The 17,198-nt window shown below is 36.1% G+C and overlaps 1 protein-coding gene across 7 annotated transcripts in view; it reads right to left on the bottom strand.

The window, feature by feature from the left end:
- The window catches only part of MPP7 (MAGUK p55 scaffold protein 7), a 271,223-nt gene that overhangs the window by 71,648 nt on the left and 182,377 nt on the right, over positions 1 to 17,198 (bottom strand). For all 7 annotated transcript variants that reach the window (XM_054435739.2, XM_054435731.2, XM_054435735.2 and 4 more), the window contains 5 exons: positions 14,233 to 14,314; positions 13,256 to 13,341; positions 9,813 to 9,887; positions 9,413 to 9,609; positions 8,875 to 8,939 (listed from right to left, as the gene is read on the bottom strand). In XM_054435739.2, the coding sequence (XP_054291714.1) occupies positions 8,875 to 8,939; positions 9,413 to 9,609; positions 9,813 to 9,887; positions 13,256 to 13,341; positions 14,233 to 14,314 (505 nt within the window). The remainder of the gene's footprint in view (positions 1 to 8,874; positions 8,940 to 9,412; positions 9,610 to 9,812; positions 9,888 to 13,255; positions 13,342 to 14,232; positions 14,315 to 17,198) is intronic.

Below are 17,198 nucleotides of genomic sequence, written 5' to 3' on the forward strand. Positions count from 1 at the left end.
TCTTGTGGAACTAGCAGCATAGACTGCACAGAAATCAAATAATTGAGAAGGTTCCCCTAGATCCTACATCAAAATACGTCTGTCAATGCATTTGAATGATACCGTTTATTTCATTCACATTCAAGACTACTGACAGAATAAAAATATAATGTATTATTTCACATTACATTCTATATTTCTGCTGCATAAAGCAAAAAAAAATGTATATTTCTTTCTAAAACAAAGTCCAACCACAATTTTTGGTATTGTAACATCAAGATGGAAGTTTGGATGTACAACACAGTACATTTGTAAGTTGATTGTTATATTCAATTTAATCCTACATATATGTGCGCTAAATAAAATGACTAGACTATGCAGGGTAACTTATTATACATGTACCTTTAATTTCCTCTGAGAAGCACAAAGAAAATGAGAAAGGAAATGATTAAATGTGCAGAAAATACAATTAGAATAGGAAGATGTTGCACCCAAAGGAAAAAAAAAAATCCACCTACCACACTCAACTGTTTCCTCATCTTAGCAAAGCCAAAGGAAAAAACAAATGTATTTTAAATGTTTCAAAATTATCAGTCAACAAATAAATAGAATTTATGAAAAACTACATTTTAGGCTGCACTGCAGCCTTGTTTTAAAAAGAATGCATACACTTAAGTTGTCAAAACATAGTCGTTACATAGCTTATTAAATAATCAAATAGGAAAAATAACCAGAACAAAAACCTTCAGCATTTTTTTCAAAATAATGTCTTTAACAAGGGGATTATATTTATTTTCATAGAACAGTTTTGTTTGTAAATCAATCTGTTCAACACTTAAAAGAAATTTCTCGATAAAAATAGTGGAAAGGAAAAAGGATATTAGAAACAACAAATTTTGTCCTTAACATATCTAAATATCCTGTAAATTTAACAATAACCTGACAATTATCAATGTAATACACATATCAAATGAGTTATGCAGAATCATTTATTTTTATTCTGTCTATATTATCTGATGAAAGGTATTTTAGAAAGTAATCCTAAACAGTTCCTAAATTACTAATAGGATAGCAATTTAAAAGTTAAATATGACTTCAGAGACTCGCTTTCAGTTAAGGGTGGAAAAAATACTGGCAATATTACAGAGGCAAATCTAACTATGAGTCAAGGTACAAAGCATTTCACTACAATGACCTCAGAGCAAATAGGAGTGATCACAACAGTTCTCCCCTCATCCATCCAAGCTACAGAATAGTGGCCAAAGAAAACACTTCCAGGAAGGTGTATACCACTGTATTTTTATTTTTCAAATACCTATGGATCCTTAAACTATGTTGGCTTGGTTTGACCAGTATTAGCAAATATCACAAGCAAATCATTATTATTATTCAGGCTCGTGCTTTGAATCACCCAAGTTGTGACTTTATTTAAGCACATGTCTTAGTAACTCTGACCTGTCATGTGCACCTAAAGCAAATTGTTAGAAAACAAGAAATAAACAATATGATGTGGCTTAGGCAAACAGCTAGGCATGATGGACATCAGATGGGTCACTTTGAAATCTCAGGTACTCCATTATAAAGTGGGTTGTTAAACATAGAGTCTATTTTTTTATAGGACCAATGGGATAGATTAAATACTACACCCTCGATTAAAGACTTAGCGCCATGGAAATCAAATGATAAAAGCCATGCCACAAAAACCAACAAAAAATTAAAACACCAATGCCAATCCACAAAAAAATCTGTCATTTATATCACATATAGTATGTATTTCACATTCTAACAAAATGTCATGAATATGCTGTATAAATTTGCAAAAGAATGTTTCTCCATAAAATTTTTAAGTAGAGAGAAAATGATATTTTTATATTACTGATATAACCACACACATATATTCAGTAGCAAGTATCATGCTTAATGAACATCCAGTAAGAAAAGGAAAGGAACAGAATTTCTTAGACTTAGCAAGTTTGAACAAAGAGGAAAAAATATATAAAACATTGATCTCAGAAGAGAGTTGGGATAGTCGCATGATTATTACTATGTGGAAGGCACGGTTCTGTGTACACTACAATACACAAACTTATTTAATTCCCCAACAATCTATGAGTCCAGTACTATAATCTCCATTTTTTTCAGATAAGAACCCTATAGTGAATTCTCATAATTTTATGTTGCTTTGGCATCCATTGTGAATCCAGGCTTAACTTTCTCATATCAGAAACAGGGCTTAGTCGCCCTTGACATAGCTTCAAGCTCTCTGCCTCCTCCCACTTCCTCAGGGCAGCCCATCCAGAAACCTGCCTTATACAACTGCCTGCTGGTGACCACCTCACTATGGGACATACAGATACAGCCTATCTGACTCACTCCGTGACCCCTACACCCCACGTGGACCGTGCAATTATGCTGCAGTGATCACCTCTCAGTCACAGCGTAACTCCACGGAACTCATGCCTGCTATCTTTACACCCACTATTTAGAACTCCCAGAAGGAAAGCTTGCTTGGGTAATGCCCTGGACTCCAGTGAAGGCTTTGGTCCCCCCATCTCTCTTGCTCCCCACACACTGGTTGAGTCTGCGTCCCAGACAACTCCCCTCTTCCTGTTGGCCCTGTGAGGTATACTGCTCTCCTCTCTAGGATCTGTGAGTAATACACTGCCTCTGCTATTTCATGCACCCCTGCTATTTCTCGTTGCCTCCTCTGTGTCTCACCTGCCCAACACACCTGAATCTACAATTTTTCCTGGTCAGGGCATTCCTAGAGAATGGCTATCTTGGTAGGAATAAACTGGAAACAGGTCAGACAAGAGCCCCAAGAGTGTCTGTCAATATAATCAAGTCCTTGTGAGAGAGGACATCTGGTCACAGGTGGACACTTAGGCATTAGGCCTTCCACCAGAAAGAAGTATCCCATGAAAGGCACACTGCAGACAGCCACGACCACCTCCTCTGCATCAGGGCAGGGCTAGAGTTTATAGCCACTCTCTAGAGAGAGCTCAAGAACTAATTAGGAAGAAAAAAAAAAATACAACACACTTGTCCATGTTAAAACTGGGATTTGGACCCATGCCATTTGGCTCCAGTCTGAGTTTTTAATTCAATGCTATGCTAATCATGACAAAATCATGTTTTGATTACTGAAGTCTCAGACTAGAAATGGGCAGGAGAGAGGTCGAGGGACATAACGTTTCTTACAAGTTTCCTATCGACTTAGCATGACCTCCCACGGCCCCACCATACCTCCCCAAAGCTTCGGTATTCCAAGGGAGACCCTCCTGCCAGGAGTGGCCAGGGAGGGCCAGCTCCTCTCTCCAGTGTTATCAAGAGTCCACCATCTGCTATCTTCAACTACATTAGAGCAGGAGAGGAAAGTTAGAAAACTCACAAAGGGGAGGCCAAGAAGGTCTCAAAAAGACGAATGTGGCTGAGCACAGTGGCTCATGCCTATAATCCCAGCCTTTGGGAGGCCAAGAAGGAGGATCACTTGAAGCCAGGAGCTTGAGATCAGTGCGAACCACATAGTGAGATCCCATCTCTACAGAAAATTTTAAAAATTAGCTGGGGGTGGTGGCGCACGCCTGTAGTCCCAGCTACTCAGGAGTCTGAGACAAGAGGATCACTTGAGCCCAGGAGTTCAAAGCTGCAGTGAGCTATCATGGTGCCACTGCACTCAAGCCTGGGTGACAGAGTGAGAGCCTGTCTCAAAAAAAGAAGAACTTTTTTTTTTTTAAGAGAAAGATAAATGTGCTGTCTTAAGAGAATGGACTAGAAAGGTTCTTGTGAAAGGCACGTGATGAGTCCTGCACACTGGGCAGCAGTAAACGTCCCATTCTGCTGGATGTCACTCTGCAAGGGACATGTGTGACACTCCTGACAAGTGGAGAAAGTGTGTCTATATTAGTGTGCTATTATTCACATGGGCAAGGTTAAATCCCCATAATAGAAACCACTTTCCTAAATTCCCCACCCCCTACTGCCATCCCTCCTAAAAGTCTGCAATAATCCGCAACCACAGATCAGACCCCTAAGAGTTAACCAGCGCTTTCTAACCTGCATGGCATTGGGTCCCCAGGACAAAATACAAGAGACAATAGGGCTGAGAACGCTTCCAATGGAAAGACTAGAAGCATCTACTCTGATAGCGTTTGAGAAGCAACATCTTGGGGAATCCCAGGAGATTGAGAGTGAGCAGTAACAGTTAGAAGGTTCTTCACCTCAACCATCTTGCAATTTAAGTGATCAGATATGAAATTTACAACTTAGTTCATCTACACCTCTTTCTACCCAAACTCGGAACTCTGGCATCTTCCAGATAGTATCAGTATTAGGGAAAAAATACGTTACTTTTTTTTTTTTTTTTTTTTGAGATGGAGTTTCACTCTTATTGCCCAGGCTGGAGTGCAATGGCATGATCTCAGCTCACTGCAACCTCTGCCTCCCAGGTTCAAGTGATTCTCCTGCCTCAGCCTCCCAAGTAGCTGGGATTACAGGCATGTGCCACCACACCTGGCTAATTTTTTTGTATTTTTAGTAGAGACGGGGTTTCACTATGTTGGTCAGGCTGGTTTCGAACTCCTGACCTTCTGATCTGCCTGCCTCGGCCTCCTAAAGTACTGTGATTACAGGTGTGAGCCACTGTGCCCAGTCAATGTTAGGTATTTTTTAAAACCCCATGTGTTTCTGTTTGTACAAGACCCCACCAACATTAAGAAAATGTTTGACAATGTTTTAGACATACAAACTTCATGTAAAGACATAAGCAAAGTATTTGTTTCTGAATTAACTTTATGTATGAAAACAACAAATAAAATTACTTAAGAATCCAGGAAGAACAAGCTTACTCAACTTGAAAAGCTATATTACAATGACTTGTAGCGTCCTGTGATATATTATTCCTAAGTGTTAGACCTTCCAAAATATTGGTACCGTGTGCAGTGAACTAGTTATTTTACTCAATGTTTAAATTCTTTTTGCCTATTGTGATGATTATCAACTGACAAACGTTTGTCTTTGAATGAATAAGTTACACCTTGCTTAAATGGATACCCTTCGGCTTCAGTTAAATGTTTTCTTTTTACCTGCATAATAACAATCATGATTGGTTAAAACAAATTCTACAATAAAATATTTTTGTGTTTTGCTTTCTAATCTTTAAAAGGTTGAAAAATTGTACATTCTTGTTTCTTTGACTGCAAGAATTTTTTAAGAGTTATTGTGTAAAACAAAAATTTTGAATTAAGGTTATTCAGTCAGCAATATTAGAAACTTTTAGGTTCTCATACTTTGATAACTAAGAAAAGGAAGCAACACTATAAAAACTCACACTTGAATATTCTGTTGTAAAATATATTACCTGGATAACAGCTTTTTCTTACTCCTTTCTGAAGACAATATATACTGGATTTAAATATTTAATATAAATCACATCCTACTGAAGTTAAAGTTAAATTAATTTTATGTCATTAGGAAGACAACTCTTAACTCATATTTAGATTTCAATAGAAAAGCAACAAACAATACCACAAATAAATTCATATTTCTTTCTTAAAGGTTAGGTAGTACATGCAACCAAACTATAAAAATAAGTTTTAGGCAGAAAATTAGAGTACTTTAAATTATATTGACATAAGAAATGCAAGCTGCCAAGTTTCTGTCATGCAAAAGTACTCCTACATGCTATCTGAGACATAAGATTCACTTTTACTCATTTCCAGAACACTTAAGCTACATCTTTTATATAATAATCTAAAAGCTGGTCATATAAAAGAAAATCTATCAGACTTTGAGGCCTGCTTTTCTGTCTGCATTACATATATAAATCCATTATGCAGGAACGTATCATTAGATGATGGAGAGGGAGGGAAACAAATTTCCATTACAAATATCTTTGTTCGGTAAGCAATTCTTCCAAAAAATAGGAGGAGGAGACAAGTCCTTATATCCAGCTACTTAAGACTCAGAAATATTTTAGGTTTAAGAGGTCATGTTTTAGTTTTCAGGAATTTTTTAAGAGGTAAATTATTTTTTTGTTTGAAAAGCCTTTTTATTCTTCTGGGTTTGTATTAGATACACAAAGATTCTTTAGGGGAGGACATAACCAAGCAACAAAGATGAATATGACTTGCACTTGTGAATTTTGCAGAAGGAGGCTAGTTTTAAAGCCTAAAGAGGTTGTTATTATCATGGCTCCTGATTTTACTTACCTTGGAGCCAAGAACTAGAGCTCTACAACAAATATAAGTGCAAAGATGCAAAGATAATAAGATTGGGATGTGCCCTTCCTTATTTATTTCTATGTTGATATTAACTGAAACCCTATAGTTCCAGAACCATCTTCCATGAACTTTTCCTCCATGCAAACTCAAGTTATGGTGATACACTACAAATGAAATAAAGAGCAAAATAAAGATTAAAAAAAGAGCAATAACGAGCAATCGCTTCGTGAAAAAAGTTAACTGGCTAATTTGATAAATGGTATTACGTGACTAAATTCATTATTTCAAATCCGATATTTGCAATTTCCTCCTAGATGTTAAGTACACTTGTAAAAATTAGTGGATAAAGTTTTTATCACTGTATTTTAAAAATAAATTTATAAACATTGACATGATAGAATTATTCTTCCTTTATAAATTTTAAATTAAATCACAAACTTTTTTAAAACCCTATTCTATTAATATTCAAAATCATAAAAACAAAAGATTTTATACCAACTTGCTGATTTTCTTCATAGCATTTTCCTATAATTCAGCAAAGGGAATGATAACGTAAGTTTCCTATTCCAAAACCCTAAGTACCAAATATTGAAATCCAGAAAGTAGTGGATCAGATGGCCTTTACAAGTTTTAGTTATGTAAAGAATCATCATCAAAACATAGGCTAAATGTTTTTAAATGCCATTTAAAATATTCAGAATCAATACAATGATTTATGCATAACTTTTAACTTTATGTAAGACAATATTCAAGGAAATTTCAAGTAGAATTTCAATTCTTTGAGAATAAAGACATTAGCTGCCTATTTAATTGTCACAGAAATATATTGTCTCTCTGAACAAGGCCATATCTGTTATACGTTTATGATTTAATAAGGATAATTTTGACCAGATTTATTTGAAAATAAATAACATATATAAAAACAAATAATGCATCTCTCAGTGAATCAAACTCTAGTTTAATAAAAAAGAGAGAGAGAAGAGAGGAGGACCAGCAAACATTTCTGAATGGTATTCAAGAGGCAGAAAAGGCAAAAAAAAAAAAAAAAATTAGTCAAATGAGGACATTTCAGTAAAGATAAATGCTAGAATAAATATTTATCAGATCCAAATACTGAAGTATTAACATAAAAAAGAAATTATGCAAATCAACAGACAAAAGGACTCCGTTACAATTAACACTTCTACATACACACACACACAAACACACATACCCCCACACACACCTCACCTTCATATGCATCTATATAGAAACCAGTTTGAAAGAGCTATTAAAAAGCAATATATTCCTTTTGTATAGTTCTTTTAAAGAAATACATATACACTTATCAAAAATTTTCAATCAATGAAAATATATAATAATATCAAACTGTAAATTTCTAAGTTGCCTAGGACTGAAAAAGAGTTGAGTATGGATCCAGATTCGAGTATAATTACATTTATTTCATCTTTAAGTGACACATATCTTATCCCACATATACCAAATATATTAGAAATGTGTAAGCCTCCTATTTAAAAATCCCTTTGAGAGCAAGTCAGGCAAGGAGCCTCAAAGCTCCTTTCTGTTAGTGAGTTAGCCAGTGAAAAGTCATCACGCTTAAGAACAGTGCAATATTCTCATGAAAGCTTTAAGTTTTCTGATGTCAGAAGACTTGTAGCATTCTGTGACAAGAGTTTTTTTCCTTGTGCCTAGACTTAATGCAGCAAGGACAAGCAGGCTTTTGAATCAGTACTCCACTTTAAGCATTTGCCTGCTTGTGAGATTTATACTCGACTACAGTTTGGCTCCCTTCTAATGTGATTCCTGGGCTATATGCTTCTGCAAACTGACAGAAATCACAGGAGATGTGAAAAATGCAACAATACTAAAAACAGATGTTGGTGTAAAATTCCAGGGCCATTTATTTGGTCATTTTGCTGTTTAATGTACAGTTTCTATGCTGAAAACAAAGGGTTGGTTTTTTCCTCTTAAAATACCTAGAACCATGAAACATCTAGGCTAGGTGGAACAGGGAATTTATGGGATACGGACTTGAAGAGGTGGGTGGTGGGAAATAAAGAAAAGCTGACAGAAGGTTAGGCTGAAAGAGAAAAAAAGTACTTAAATGCACACTATGTTTTTCAGTAGTCATACAGTAGCCATCCTTTGTCTTTCTCTCATTTTCTTTTAATCTAGTCTGGTGATAACTCCAAAGGGATAGGCTAAAGGTCAGAAGTATTATGATCTGGGGATAAGAAAGGAATTAAGAACAATCGGTCTTGAGCACAATTGCTTTTGTACCCAAGAAAATGGTAGATTTTTTTTCTCCCTAATCTTTACCAAGAAATACCTAACCCAAACTTCCTGGCTTTGAAGAAGTAAGAGCTGTATTTTAGGTGACATTTAATAAAATATCTATATTTGGAAATCAAAGACAGTAGTAGTAGCAGTTACTTTCTTAAAGAGTGAGTCATGAATTTATTATTAACAACCTCAACCTCAACCACCCCTTTCCTCAAAAGATTCATTTTAATATTCCAAATATGCATCTCATATTTGTTTGTCCCTGAGAAGTGATGATCCCAAAGTTATTGCTAGGGTAATAGGACCCTTTGTTCTGCCATGAGCACCTGCTTTAATAGTCAAAAATAAACATCAGGGTTTGGTTACTCTGCATTCTTATTAACAAACTTACATGATTTCCTGTTGGAAACTTTCAGGGGCTGAACCAATATTTCTGGTCGTCTCAAAGCCAATCTCCTGGGAGAAAGAAGGTCAACATACCTATCAATTTTCAGCACAGGTCCGAGGTGAATACAACATCAAAATACTTAGTCTTAAGAAAAAACTTAAAGGTTAGAGAAAAACATGAATGTAATGCAATAGATTCAAATTAAGAAACAATCACCCCCTTTCAAATTTTTGTAAATTATCTTCCCTCCCTCCAAAACCAATGGTCTTTTTTCCACCTTTCATATCAACATGGTTTCAAGATATTAATGTGCTATTTTCCATTTGCTTCATAACAAAAATCTAATATGACCTAGTACTGTCATATTATTTTTGGTCATTCATCATACTTAGTTAGACAAAACAGAAATCCAAACCCACGGGATAAAAAATTCTAAGGCAAGGTTTTATAGCATATTTTATCACATCAATGCTAGAATGATATTTTGCAGAGAACAAAAGGTCAGCTGGAGAAAAGCCATTATTATGTACCAGCAGCTCACCTTTCCTGGAAATGCTTTGAGGGGATCAAGCCTGCCCTGGGGTTGGCATCACCTTCGTGTTTCGCTTGCCACCAAGTTGCATCATCCTGGCTCATAATCTGAAGAATATCTCCCTTTTTGAAAGAAAGCCCAGCTTCCTTACATGGAATTGCCTTATCCTCATTAGGATTATAGTCAAAGAGGGCTTTGATAAACATCTGGAAGAAAAGTTTCATTAAAGATGAATAAACATAAAAAATAAACGTGAAATGGCCTATATTCTCCTAACTCCGACTCCAAACATAATAATTTTAAAACTGGCATATTGAAAGAAATGTGTTGTGACAAAGTGGATATGTGTTGGATGGAAAAACATGACTTCCCTCCCACGCATGAAAAAATGTTTTTAAGCAATAATTACCTTGCCTTCTTTCGATGGTGTCTCCTCTTTGATGCCGGGTATAATCTTAAATGTAATTGCTCCCTGAGACTGACCCTGGTATCAGATGAAGGAAGGAGTTATAAGAAAACCAGACCCAAGGAAGAATAAGGTAAAATAGGTAGAAAGTGAAATGCATCTGAAAATTTACAAGCTTGGGGCTTCTACTCTTAGATAGACTAAATGGAGGAAACTATTTTTGTAGAAATTCCTGTAATGTGAGAAAGAAAGCTCTGAAGTTTGTAGAATACGTTTAAAAACATTAACTCCTAAATCCACTTTTACTTCCTGTGTACTTTTAAGCTGTCAAGTAAATACATTCCCATCCAAGTTTCTTCGAAATAGAAACACACAAAATATGCACAACGCCTTAAATAAACACAGTATTTAATGACTAGAATAGATAATGCATAAAGGTCTGGGTGCAGTGGCTCGTGTCTGTAATTCCAGTGTTTTGGGAGGCAAGGTGGCAGGATCACCTAAGCCCAGGAGTTCAAGACCAGCAATATAGCAAAACCCCTGTCTCTACAAAAAAAATTTTAAAAATTAGCCAAGCGTGGTGATGAGGCTAAGGCCTCTTGAGCCCAGGAGTTTAAGGCTGCAGTGAGCTGTGATCGCACCACTGCACTCGAGTCTAGGTGACAGAGCAAGATGCTTTTTTTTTCTTTTTTTTAAGAATAATGTACAAGGTTCAGACAGTTACATTTAAGTATCAGCATCCATGTTTTGGGGGACAAAACACCTATAATGTCAGTAGTGCAGTTATAAACACATGATTCAATTAGCGGCAATGCCCATCAGAAAAAAAAAAAAAAAGAACATTCATATCTATTGTATTCTGGTTAGTGAGTAAAATATCAAATGTAATAGATTAATTGAAAGATGAAAAGACTGAGTATCTATTCTAACTTCATTAAAATCAGTACCAGCACCCACAAATTTTTGTTATCTCAGATAGGATCTCTCTTTAAATATACTCTCATGTCATTCGCTGTCTCTCTCTTTTTAGCATGTATTGTAGCCATATTTAATTATTTATGCCATTATTTCATAAGATATGTTACTCCTGCTAATTTGTAAGCTCCATAAAAGCACTAAATACTTGGCACATTTGAAAGATATGAAAGGAAGGGGGGTAGGGCAAGACATATCTCTCTGAGTCTCACTATCTGTGGTGCACTGATAAACCAGGACTCCATTTATTTTAAAAAAAAAAAAAAGGCTCTGATGTGTACTGTCTGTCAATTTCCATGGTATAAATACTTTCACTATAGTCAATTTCAATTCACCAGCATGAAGTTGCTGAAAACTGAGGTGGGAAATGGTGCATCCATCATAGAGTCAGCTCTGGTGAGCCTTAAGAAGGCAGTTCTAGTGCAACACAGCAAGTTAAGTAAAATGGGATTCTGATAGTTTAAATAATAGAATTTTATAAAGGGTTGATTTATTTCAAAATGGTAATATCATTGCTTATTGTAGAAGGCACTCACAAATCTTATAAAGAATTCTCATACTGTAATACTGAATTGCATTGGTAGAGAGAAAACAAAAGTCTTCTCTATAACCTCCTCTTATTTTTCTAGTTTGTGTCTGTGTTTTTTTTTTTTTAAATGGATCTATGGTCCTTACAACAGTGTCATTTATTAAGGACTCAATTGTTATTACTATTACTGCTGAGCCATATAGGTCTATCTCTCATTGTGATTGCCTCACAATAATCCAGCATACGGATGAATGATTATTTGATCAATGCAACTTTCTTGGCAGTTTCCGAATATTTTTGAAATATTTTGTTTATACACATTTACCAAATTATTGCTTGAGGATTAATTTCCAACTAAAGGGTATGCACATTTAAAATTTTGATAGTTTCAGATCTCAAAAAGTTCTACTAATAATTTATCCCATCCCCAAATCATAAAATATACCTATTTTCCTACACCCTGACCAACTCTAGGCATCATCAAGCTTTCCAGTCTCATATCCTGAAAATGCTTTGAGGGGATCAAGCCTGCCCTGGGGTTGGCATCACCTTCGTGTTTCCAGATATCTATGTTTTCTTTTGTAAAGTATTTGTCCATATGCATTGCTGATTTTTCTGTAAATGTTTTTCTTATGATTTTCATCATCTCTATATATTTTGAAATATTAGCCTTTTATTATATATATAGAAATATTTTTCGTACAATCTCATTTGCCTTTGATGTTTCTTTATGGCACCTTTTTTCTATAAACAAAGTTTTGAATTCTAGTAGACACATCTGTTATTTTTCTATTTGACTTTCATATCAAGGTTAAAAAGTCTTTTCCTACCTTATAATTATAAAAATTGTATATTACATTTTATTGTGCAATTTTTGTGATTTTTTTGCACTTATTTAATTTGTTGGGAATTTATTTTTATGTATTGTGTAAAACAAGCATTGGCCTTATTTTTTCTGAGTCATTAACCTGATACCATCTATGAAATATTCCATTGTTTTCCCACTGATTTAAAATGCCACCTTAACCATATACTAAATTTTCATATATACAGAGATCTGTTTCTGAGACACACTCAAACCTCTTCTAGTTGGTATAAGTTTCCAGTATGTTTTCATATATAAAAGAGAGAGTTTTCCTTCCTTTTATCTTACAAATGAACTTTAGAATTAATATTTCCAAGGCATAAAATAATTTTATTCAAGTGTCAGATTTCAAAAGACATCTAAATTAGTTTGACTAATTTGTATTGCTATGATCTATAGCACGGAATATGACTGTGTCAATGGGAGGAAGACAAAGATAAATGCATCCCCAGCCACAGTGTAGATGCCATCTGCTAAGTATAGACTTGGGACAGAGACAGGTACTAAACTCTTTTTTTTTTGAGACAAAGTCTTGCTATGTCGCCCAGGCTGGAGTGCAGTGGTGTGATCTCAACTCACTGCAACCTCCATCTCCTGGGTTCAAGCGATTCTCCTGCCTCAGCCTCCCAAGTAGCTGGGACTACAGGTGCCTGCCACCATGTGCAGCTAATTTTGTTTTGTATTTTTAGTAGAGACGGGTTTCACCATGTTAGCCAGGCTTGTCTTAAGCTCCTGACCTCAGGTGATCCACCTGTCTCAGCCTGCCAAAGTGCTGGGATTACAGATATAAGCCACCACACTCAGCCCTAAAACTCTTTATATATACTATCTCATTTAATCCTCAAAATACTCTAGATGGATAGTTACCTCTTATTCTCATTTTGTAAATGAAAACACTGAGGCATGAATAGATTAAGGTATTTTCCGAGGACACACGGGGATTAAGTGATAGAGCGGGGGTTCTAACCCTGCACTGCTTAATACAAATCCTGTCTATATCAAACCAAGTCTAAAAGTCTGACATACAGTGATTCAATTTAATTTTTATTGTACCTTTAAAAGAAATTTACAGCTTACCAAAATCTGTATTATTTCCTCAGGCCTTTTATCCTCCACTGGTATCCCATTGACTTCCCTAAGTTCATCACCAACGTGAATAAGACCTGAGAAATAGGAGATTTGGTAAATTAGCAGTGTTACCCACAAACGAAACTGTAATTTGCAGCTGTTTCCATAAGTAAAGCATTGTTAGGTTCCCTTAATACACTTAACGATTGGAAAGGAGACCTTCACACGTCTCAGGTTTCAGGCTCTATGCCTCTCCTTAGCAGTGACTCAAAGACCACAACACAGTAATGCTGGCCAAGAAATAGTAACAGCAGCTTGGTCTTTGTCTAGAAATGTACATTACTGATATCTTATACTAATATACTAATAAAATAATTTTTATTTATCTTAAAGGCTGCATGCTCTTAGTAGTACTTTTCGATTGAGAAACACAGAAACAAGATTTTTTTTTTTTTTTTTTTTTTTTGAGACAGAGTCTCGCTCTGTCACCCAGGCTGGAGTGCAGTGGCACAATCTCGGCTCACTGTAACCTCCGTCTCCCGGGTTCAGGCAATTCTCCTGCCTCAGCCTTGCAAGTAGCTGAGACTACAGGTGCCCGCCACCATGCCTAATTTTTTTTTTTTTTTTTTTTTTGTATTTTTAGTAGAGACAGGGTTTCACCGTGTTAGCCAGGATGGTATTGATCTCCTGACCTCATGATCCACCCGCCTTGGCCTCCCAAAGTGCTGGGATTACAGGCGTGAGCCACCACGCCCGGCCCACAAGTTTTAAGATAGCTTTGGATGCTTGTGTACAAGAAGACCATAGAGTAATGTTTATCTATCATTTATTTAAATAGGCTCTCACATTTCAACACAGAGAAAAATACCTTATTACTTGTTCTGCTGTATTACATCCAAAGATGGTTATCCTCTTAGTTATCTATTGGAAATGCTACACACGAAACACGTGATTAGTCTGTACTTGGTTAACATTTAAAGTCTCACCACTTCTATCTGCAGCTCCTCCTCTCATGATTCTGGCCACAATGATTGCCCCGGTCTGCTCATCCTTCTTAATGGTAGCTCCCTTTTAAGACAAAAACAAAAAGCATTTGTGGGTAAATGTGTGTACTATGTGTTAGAAAAAGGGAGGAAATAAGGACATTGATCTGAAAAAAGAGAAAACACTACAAAAACAAAAAAAAAGAAATGAGGCAGGAAAAATAGACATCATGCCATTTGTCTTACAATGTCTATTCTCATGACTAGATAGAGGAAATTCTATCTACACAGCATCAAAGGGTTTCAGCCCAATTTAAGGATTTTTGAAATCTTCAACCTCTTCAAAACTGTGTAAAATAAACATATCTTCTTTCCATTATAAAAATACCTTGTATTTGAATGCTGTTTGGTTTTTATCCTTTTAAAGCAATTCTTCATTCATTTCATCCTTATAGTACTGCATCAAGAAAGTGGAATAGTGACAATTACACTAATAGACAAAAGATTCTATATGTTAGAAAACTAAAACCCAGATCATTTGACTTTTAGTTAGTTCAGTGATCCTTCTATCACCCTCAGTTATCATAGTAAAAAAATAAAAATTTAAAAATTTTAAAAAAACTTGGGTGATAATTATAAAGAAAAAGAAAAAAGTTAAAACCCAGAAATTAGTTATATTTGTTGCCTAAGTCTAAGACAAATGATTAGAAGAAAGAGCTCTTACTCCATGGTTTTAGTGAACTAGGATTGTACCTAGTACAAATAGAACTAAGTATTGGCATAAGATTAGGAAACAGTCTCAAAAAGAAGCCAAAAATTCTTCACTTACAGATACTCAGAAGCAAATTAACTGCTGCTTTGTAAGAACAACAGGCACAAGTGGTTACTTTGAAAGACTTTCCATGACTTTCCTTTTAAGAATCTGGCATTGGTTTTGCAAAGCCATCCAACATTGCATAATACTGCTAAAAAGGTATGCTTTTCAGTGGCAGCAGAATTCATCCAAAAGAAGTGAAATTTTTCTCGAGTTTGTCAGTAAACACATTTATATCATTAAAGAACAGATATGTAAACAAAGTAAGAGTCCATCTGTAATAAGTATCCTTTATCTATAACTATCAGATACATAGCCAATAATAGTAAAAAAATCAAAGAATTAAGTGATAGGCATTTTACGGCATTTTTCATCACGTATGCATGTATTCAAGGCCAGAGACTTGAATGAGCATCTCTCCATGGTCATAAAGCTTAGACTCACCAATTACTGGTATTTTCTGCTTTTATTTCCATTTCTAACTTGTTTCCAAAGTGACTGGAAATGTAATATTCTCAATATAACTAATTCATTTGATTAAATCAATTTTCATTTTCCTTAATGACATGTCTCAAATTTTCCCACCAAATATGCCCAACGGCAGAAAAGCCTAGTAATCTAAGTTTACTTATCCATAGTTTCTGGATGATAAAGTGAATATTAAATGGTCGTAATTTGTCTAAGATCAGATAACTAGTATATGGAAAAATCGGGACTTGTTTAAGGTAATCTGACCAGAGACACAATGATTCATCTCAATCATCATCCAATACTGCTTAACCTCTATCTTCCCATAAGCTTTTGTTCATAAGTTCATTCTGTCCATGAGTTCATTACTCTTGGGGGAGACTGTCTCTAAAAGGGGGATCACCAATTCCTTCCCTCCTTGTATGTGCATGCCATATTCCCACATTAAGTGGTAAAAATGGTTTTGAGGCTTCAAAGGCTATAAGAAGATCTGTAGCTGCCACTCGGGCCTCTTGAAACACTTGCTCTATATGCGAATCTCACTGCCATGTAAGAAATCATGACCGCTGCTATGCTCTGAGGAATCCCAAGCTAGCCAAGTAAAGGTAACACTTAGAGAAAGAGATACTTGGCCAGCCCCCAACCTTCCAGCTCCAAGCCCAGGTAACAGTTGTGTAAATGAAGGAGCCCTCAGTTGACTCCAGCCACCACCATCTGACTGTATGTATGAGGAACTCCAAGTGAGAACCTCCCAGCTGAGCTCATCAACCCCCAAAATAATATTGTTTTAGCTACAACATACAGCCGTGGTTTATAACATAGAATTAGTTAAGTGGAACCAATCTCTCTCTGTACTATGGACTATACAGTTTTTCAGTATAGGGCTATCTAACCTGTTTGTTGTACTTAATGCTAGTTCCTTTGACTTATTCTGTATTCAATGAAGTTGACCAATGTTTATTGAGAACTTACTCTGTGCAAGGCACTGTTCTAAGGGCTTATAATAAACTGATGAAAAAGAAAAAATTGTCTGCTTGAGTCTCATCCTAATGGGGGAGACAAGACAATAAACAAGAGATGGAATAATTACATACATTATACACTATGTTAGAGGGTTAGTCTGTTTTCACACTGCTGATAAAGACATGCCTGAGACTGGGCAATTTATGAAAGAAAAGTTTAATGGACTTACAGTTCCATGTGGCTGGGGAGGCCTCACAATCATGGTGGAAGGCAAGGAGGAGCAACTCACATTTTACATGGATGGCAGCAGGCAAACAGAGAGCTTGTGCAGGGAAACTCCCGTTTTTAAAACCATCAGATCTCGTGAGACTTATTCACTATCACAAGAACAGCATGGGAAAGACCTGACCTGTGATTCAATTATCTCCCACCAGGCCCCTCCCATGACACGTGGTTATTATGGGAGCTACAAGATGAGGTTTGGGTGAGGACACAGAGCCAAACCCTATCAGGTGGTAAATACTGTGGGGGTGTGAGCAGATGTAGGGTAGGAAATAGAAGACCAGGATGCCAGGGCAGGTGGAGGAAAGACAATGTGAAGACACAGGACTCACTGAGAAGATAATGTCTGAGTGAATAAAGACTGGATGGAGGTGAAGAAGTTAGCCAATGGGAAGGAACAGAAGACAAAGCCAGTGCAAATGTGCCAAGGGGGAGGCTGTGA

This window comes from Pongo pygmaeus, chromosome 8, assembly GCF_028885625.2.
Source record: "Pongo pygmaeus isolate AG05252 chromosome 8, NHGRI_mPonPyg2-v2.0_pri, whole genome shotgun sequence".
Taxonomy (NCBI): Eukaryota; Metazoa; Chordata; class Mammalia; order Primates; family Hominidae; genus Pongo; species Pongo pygmaeus.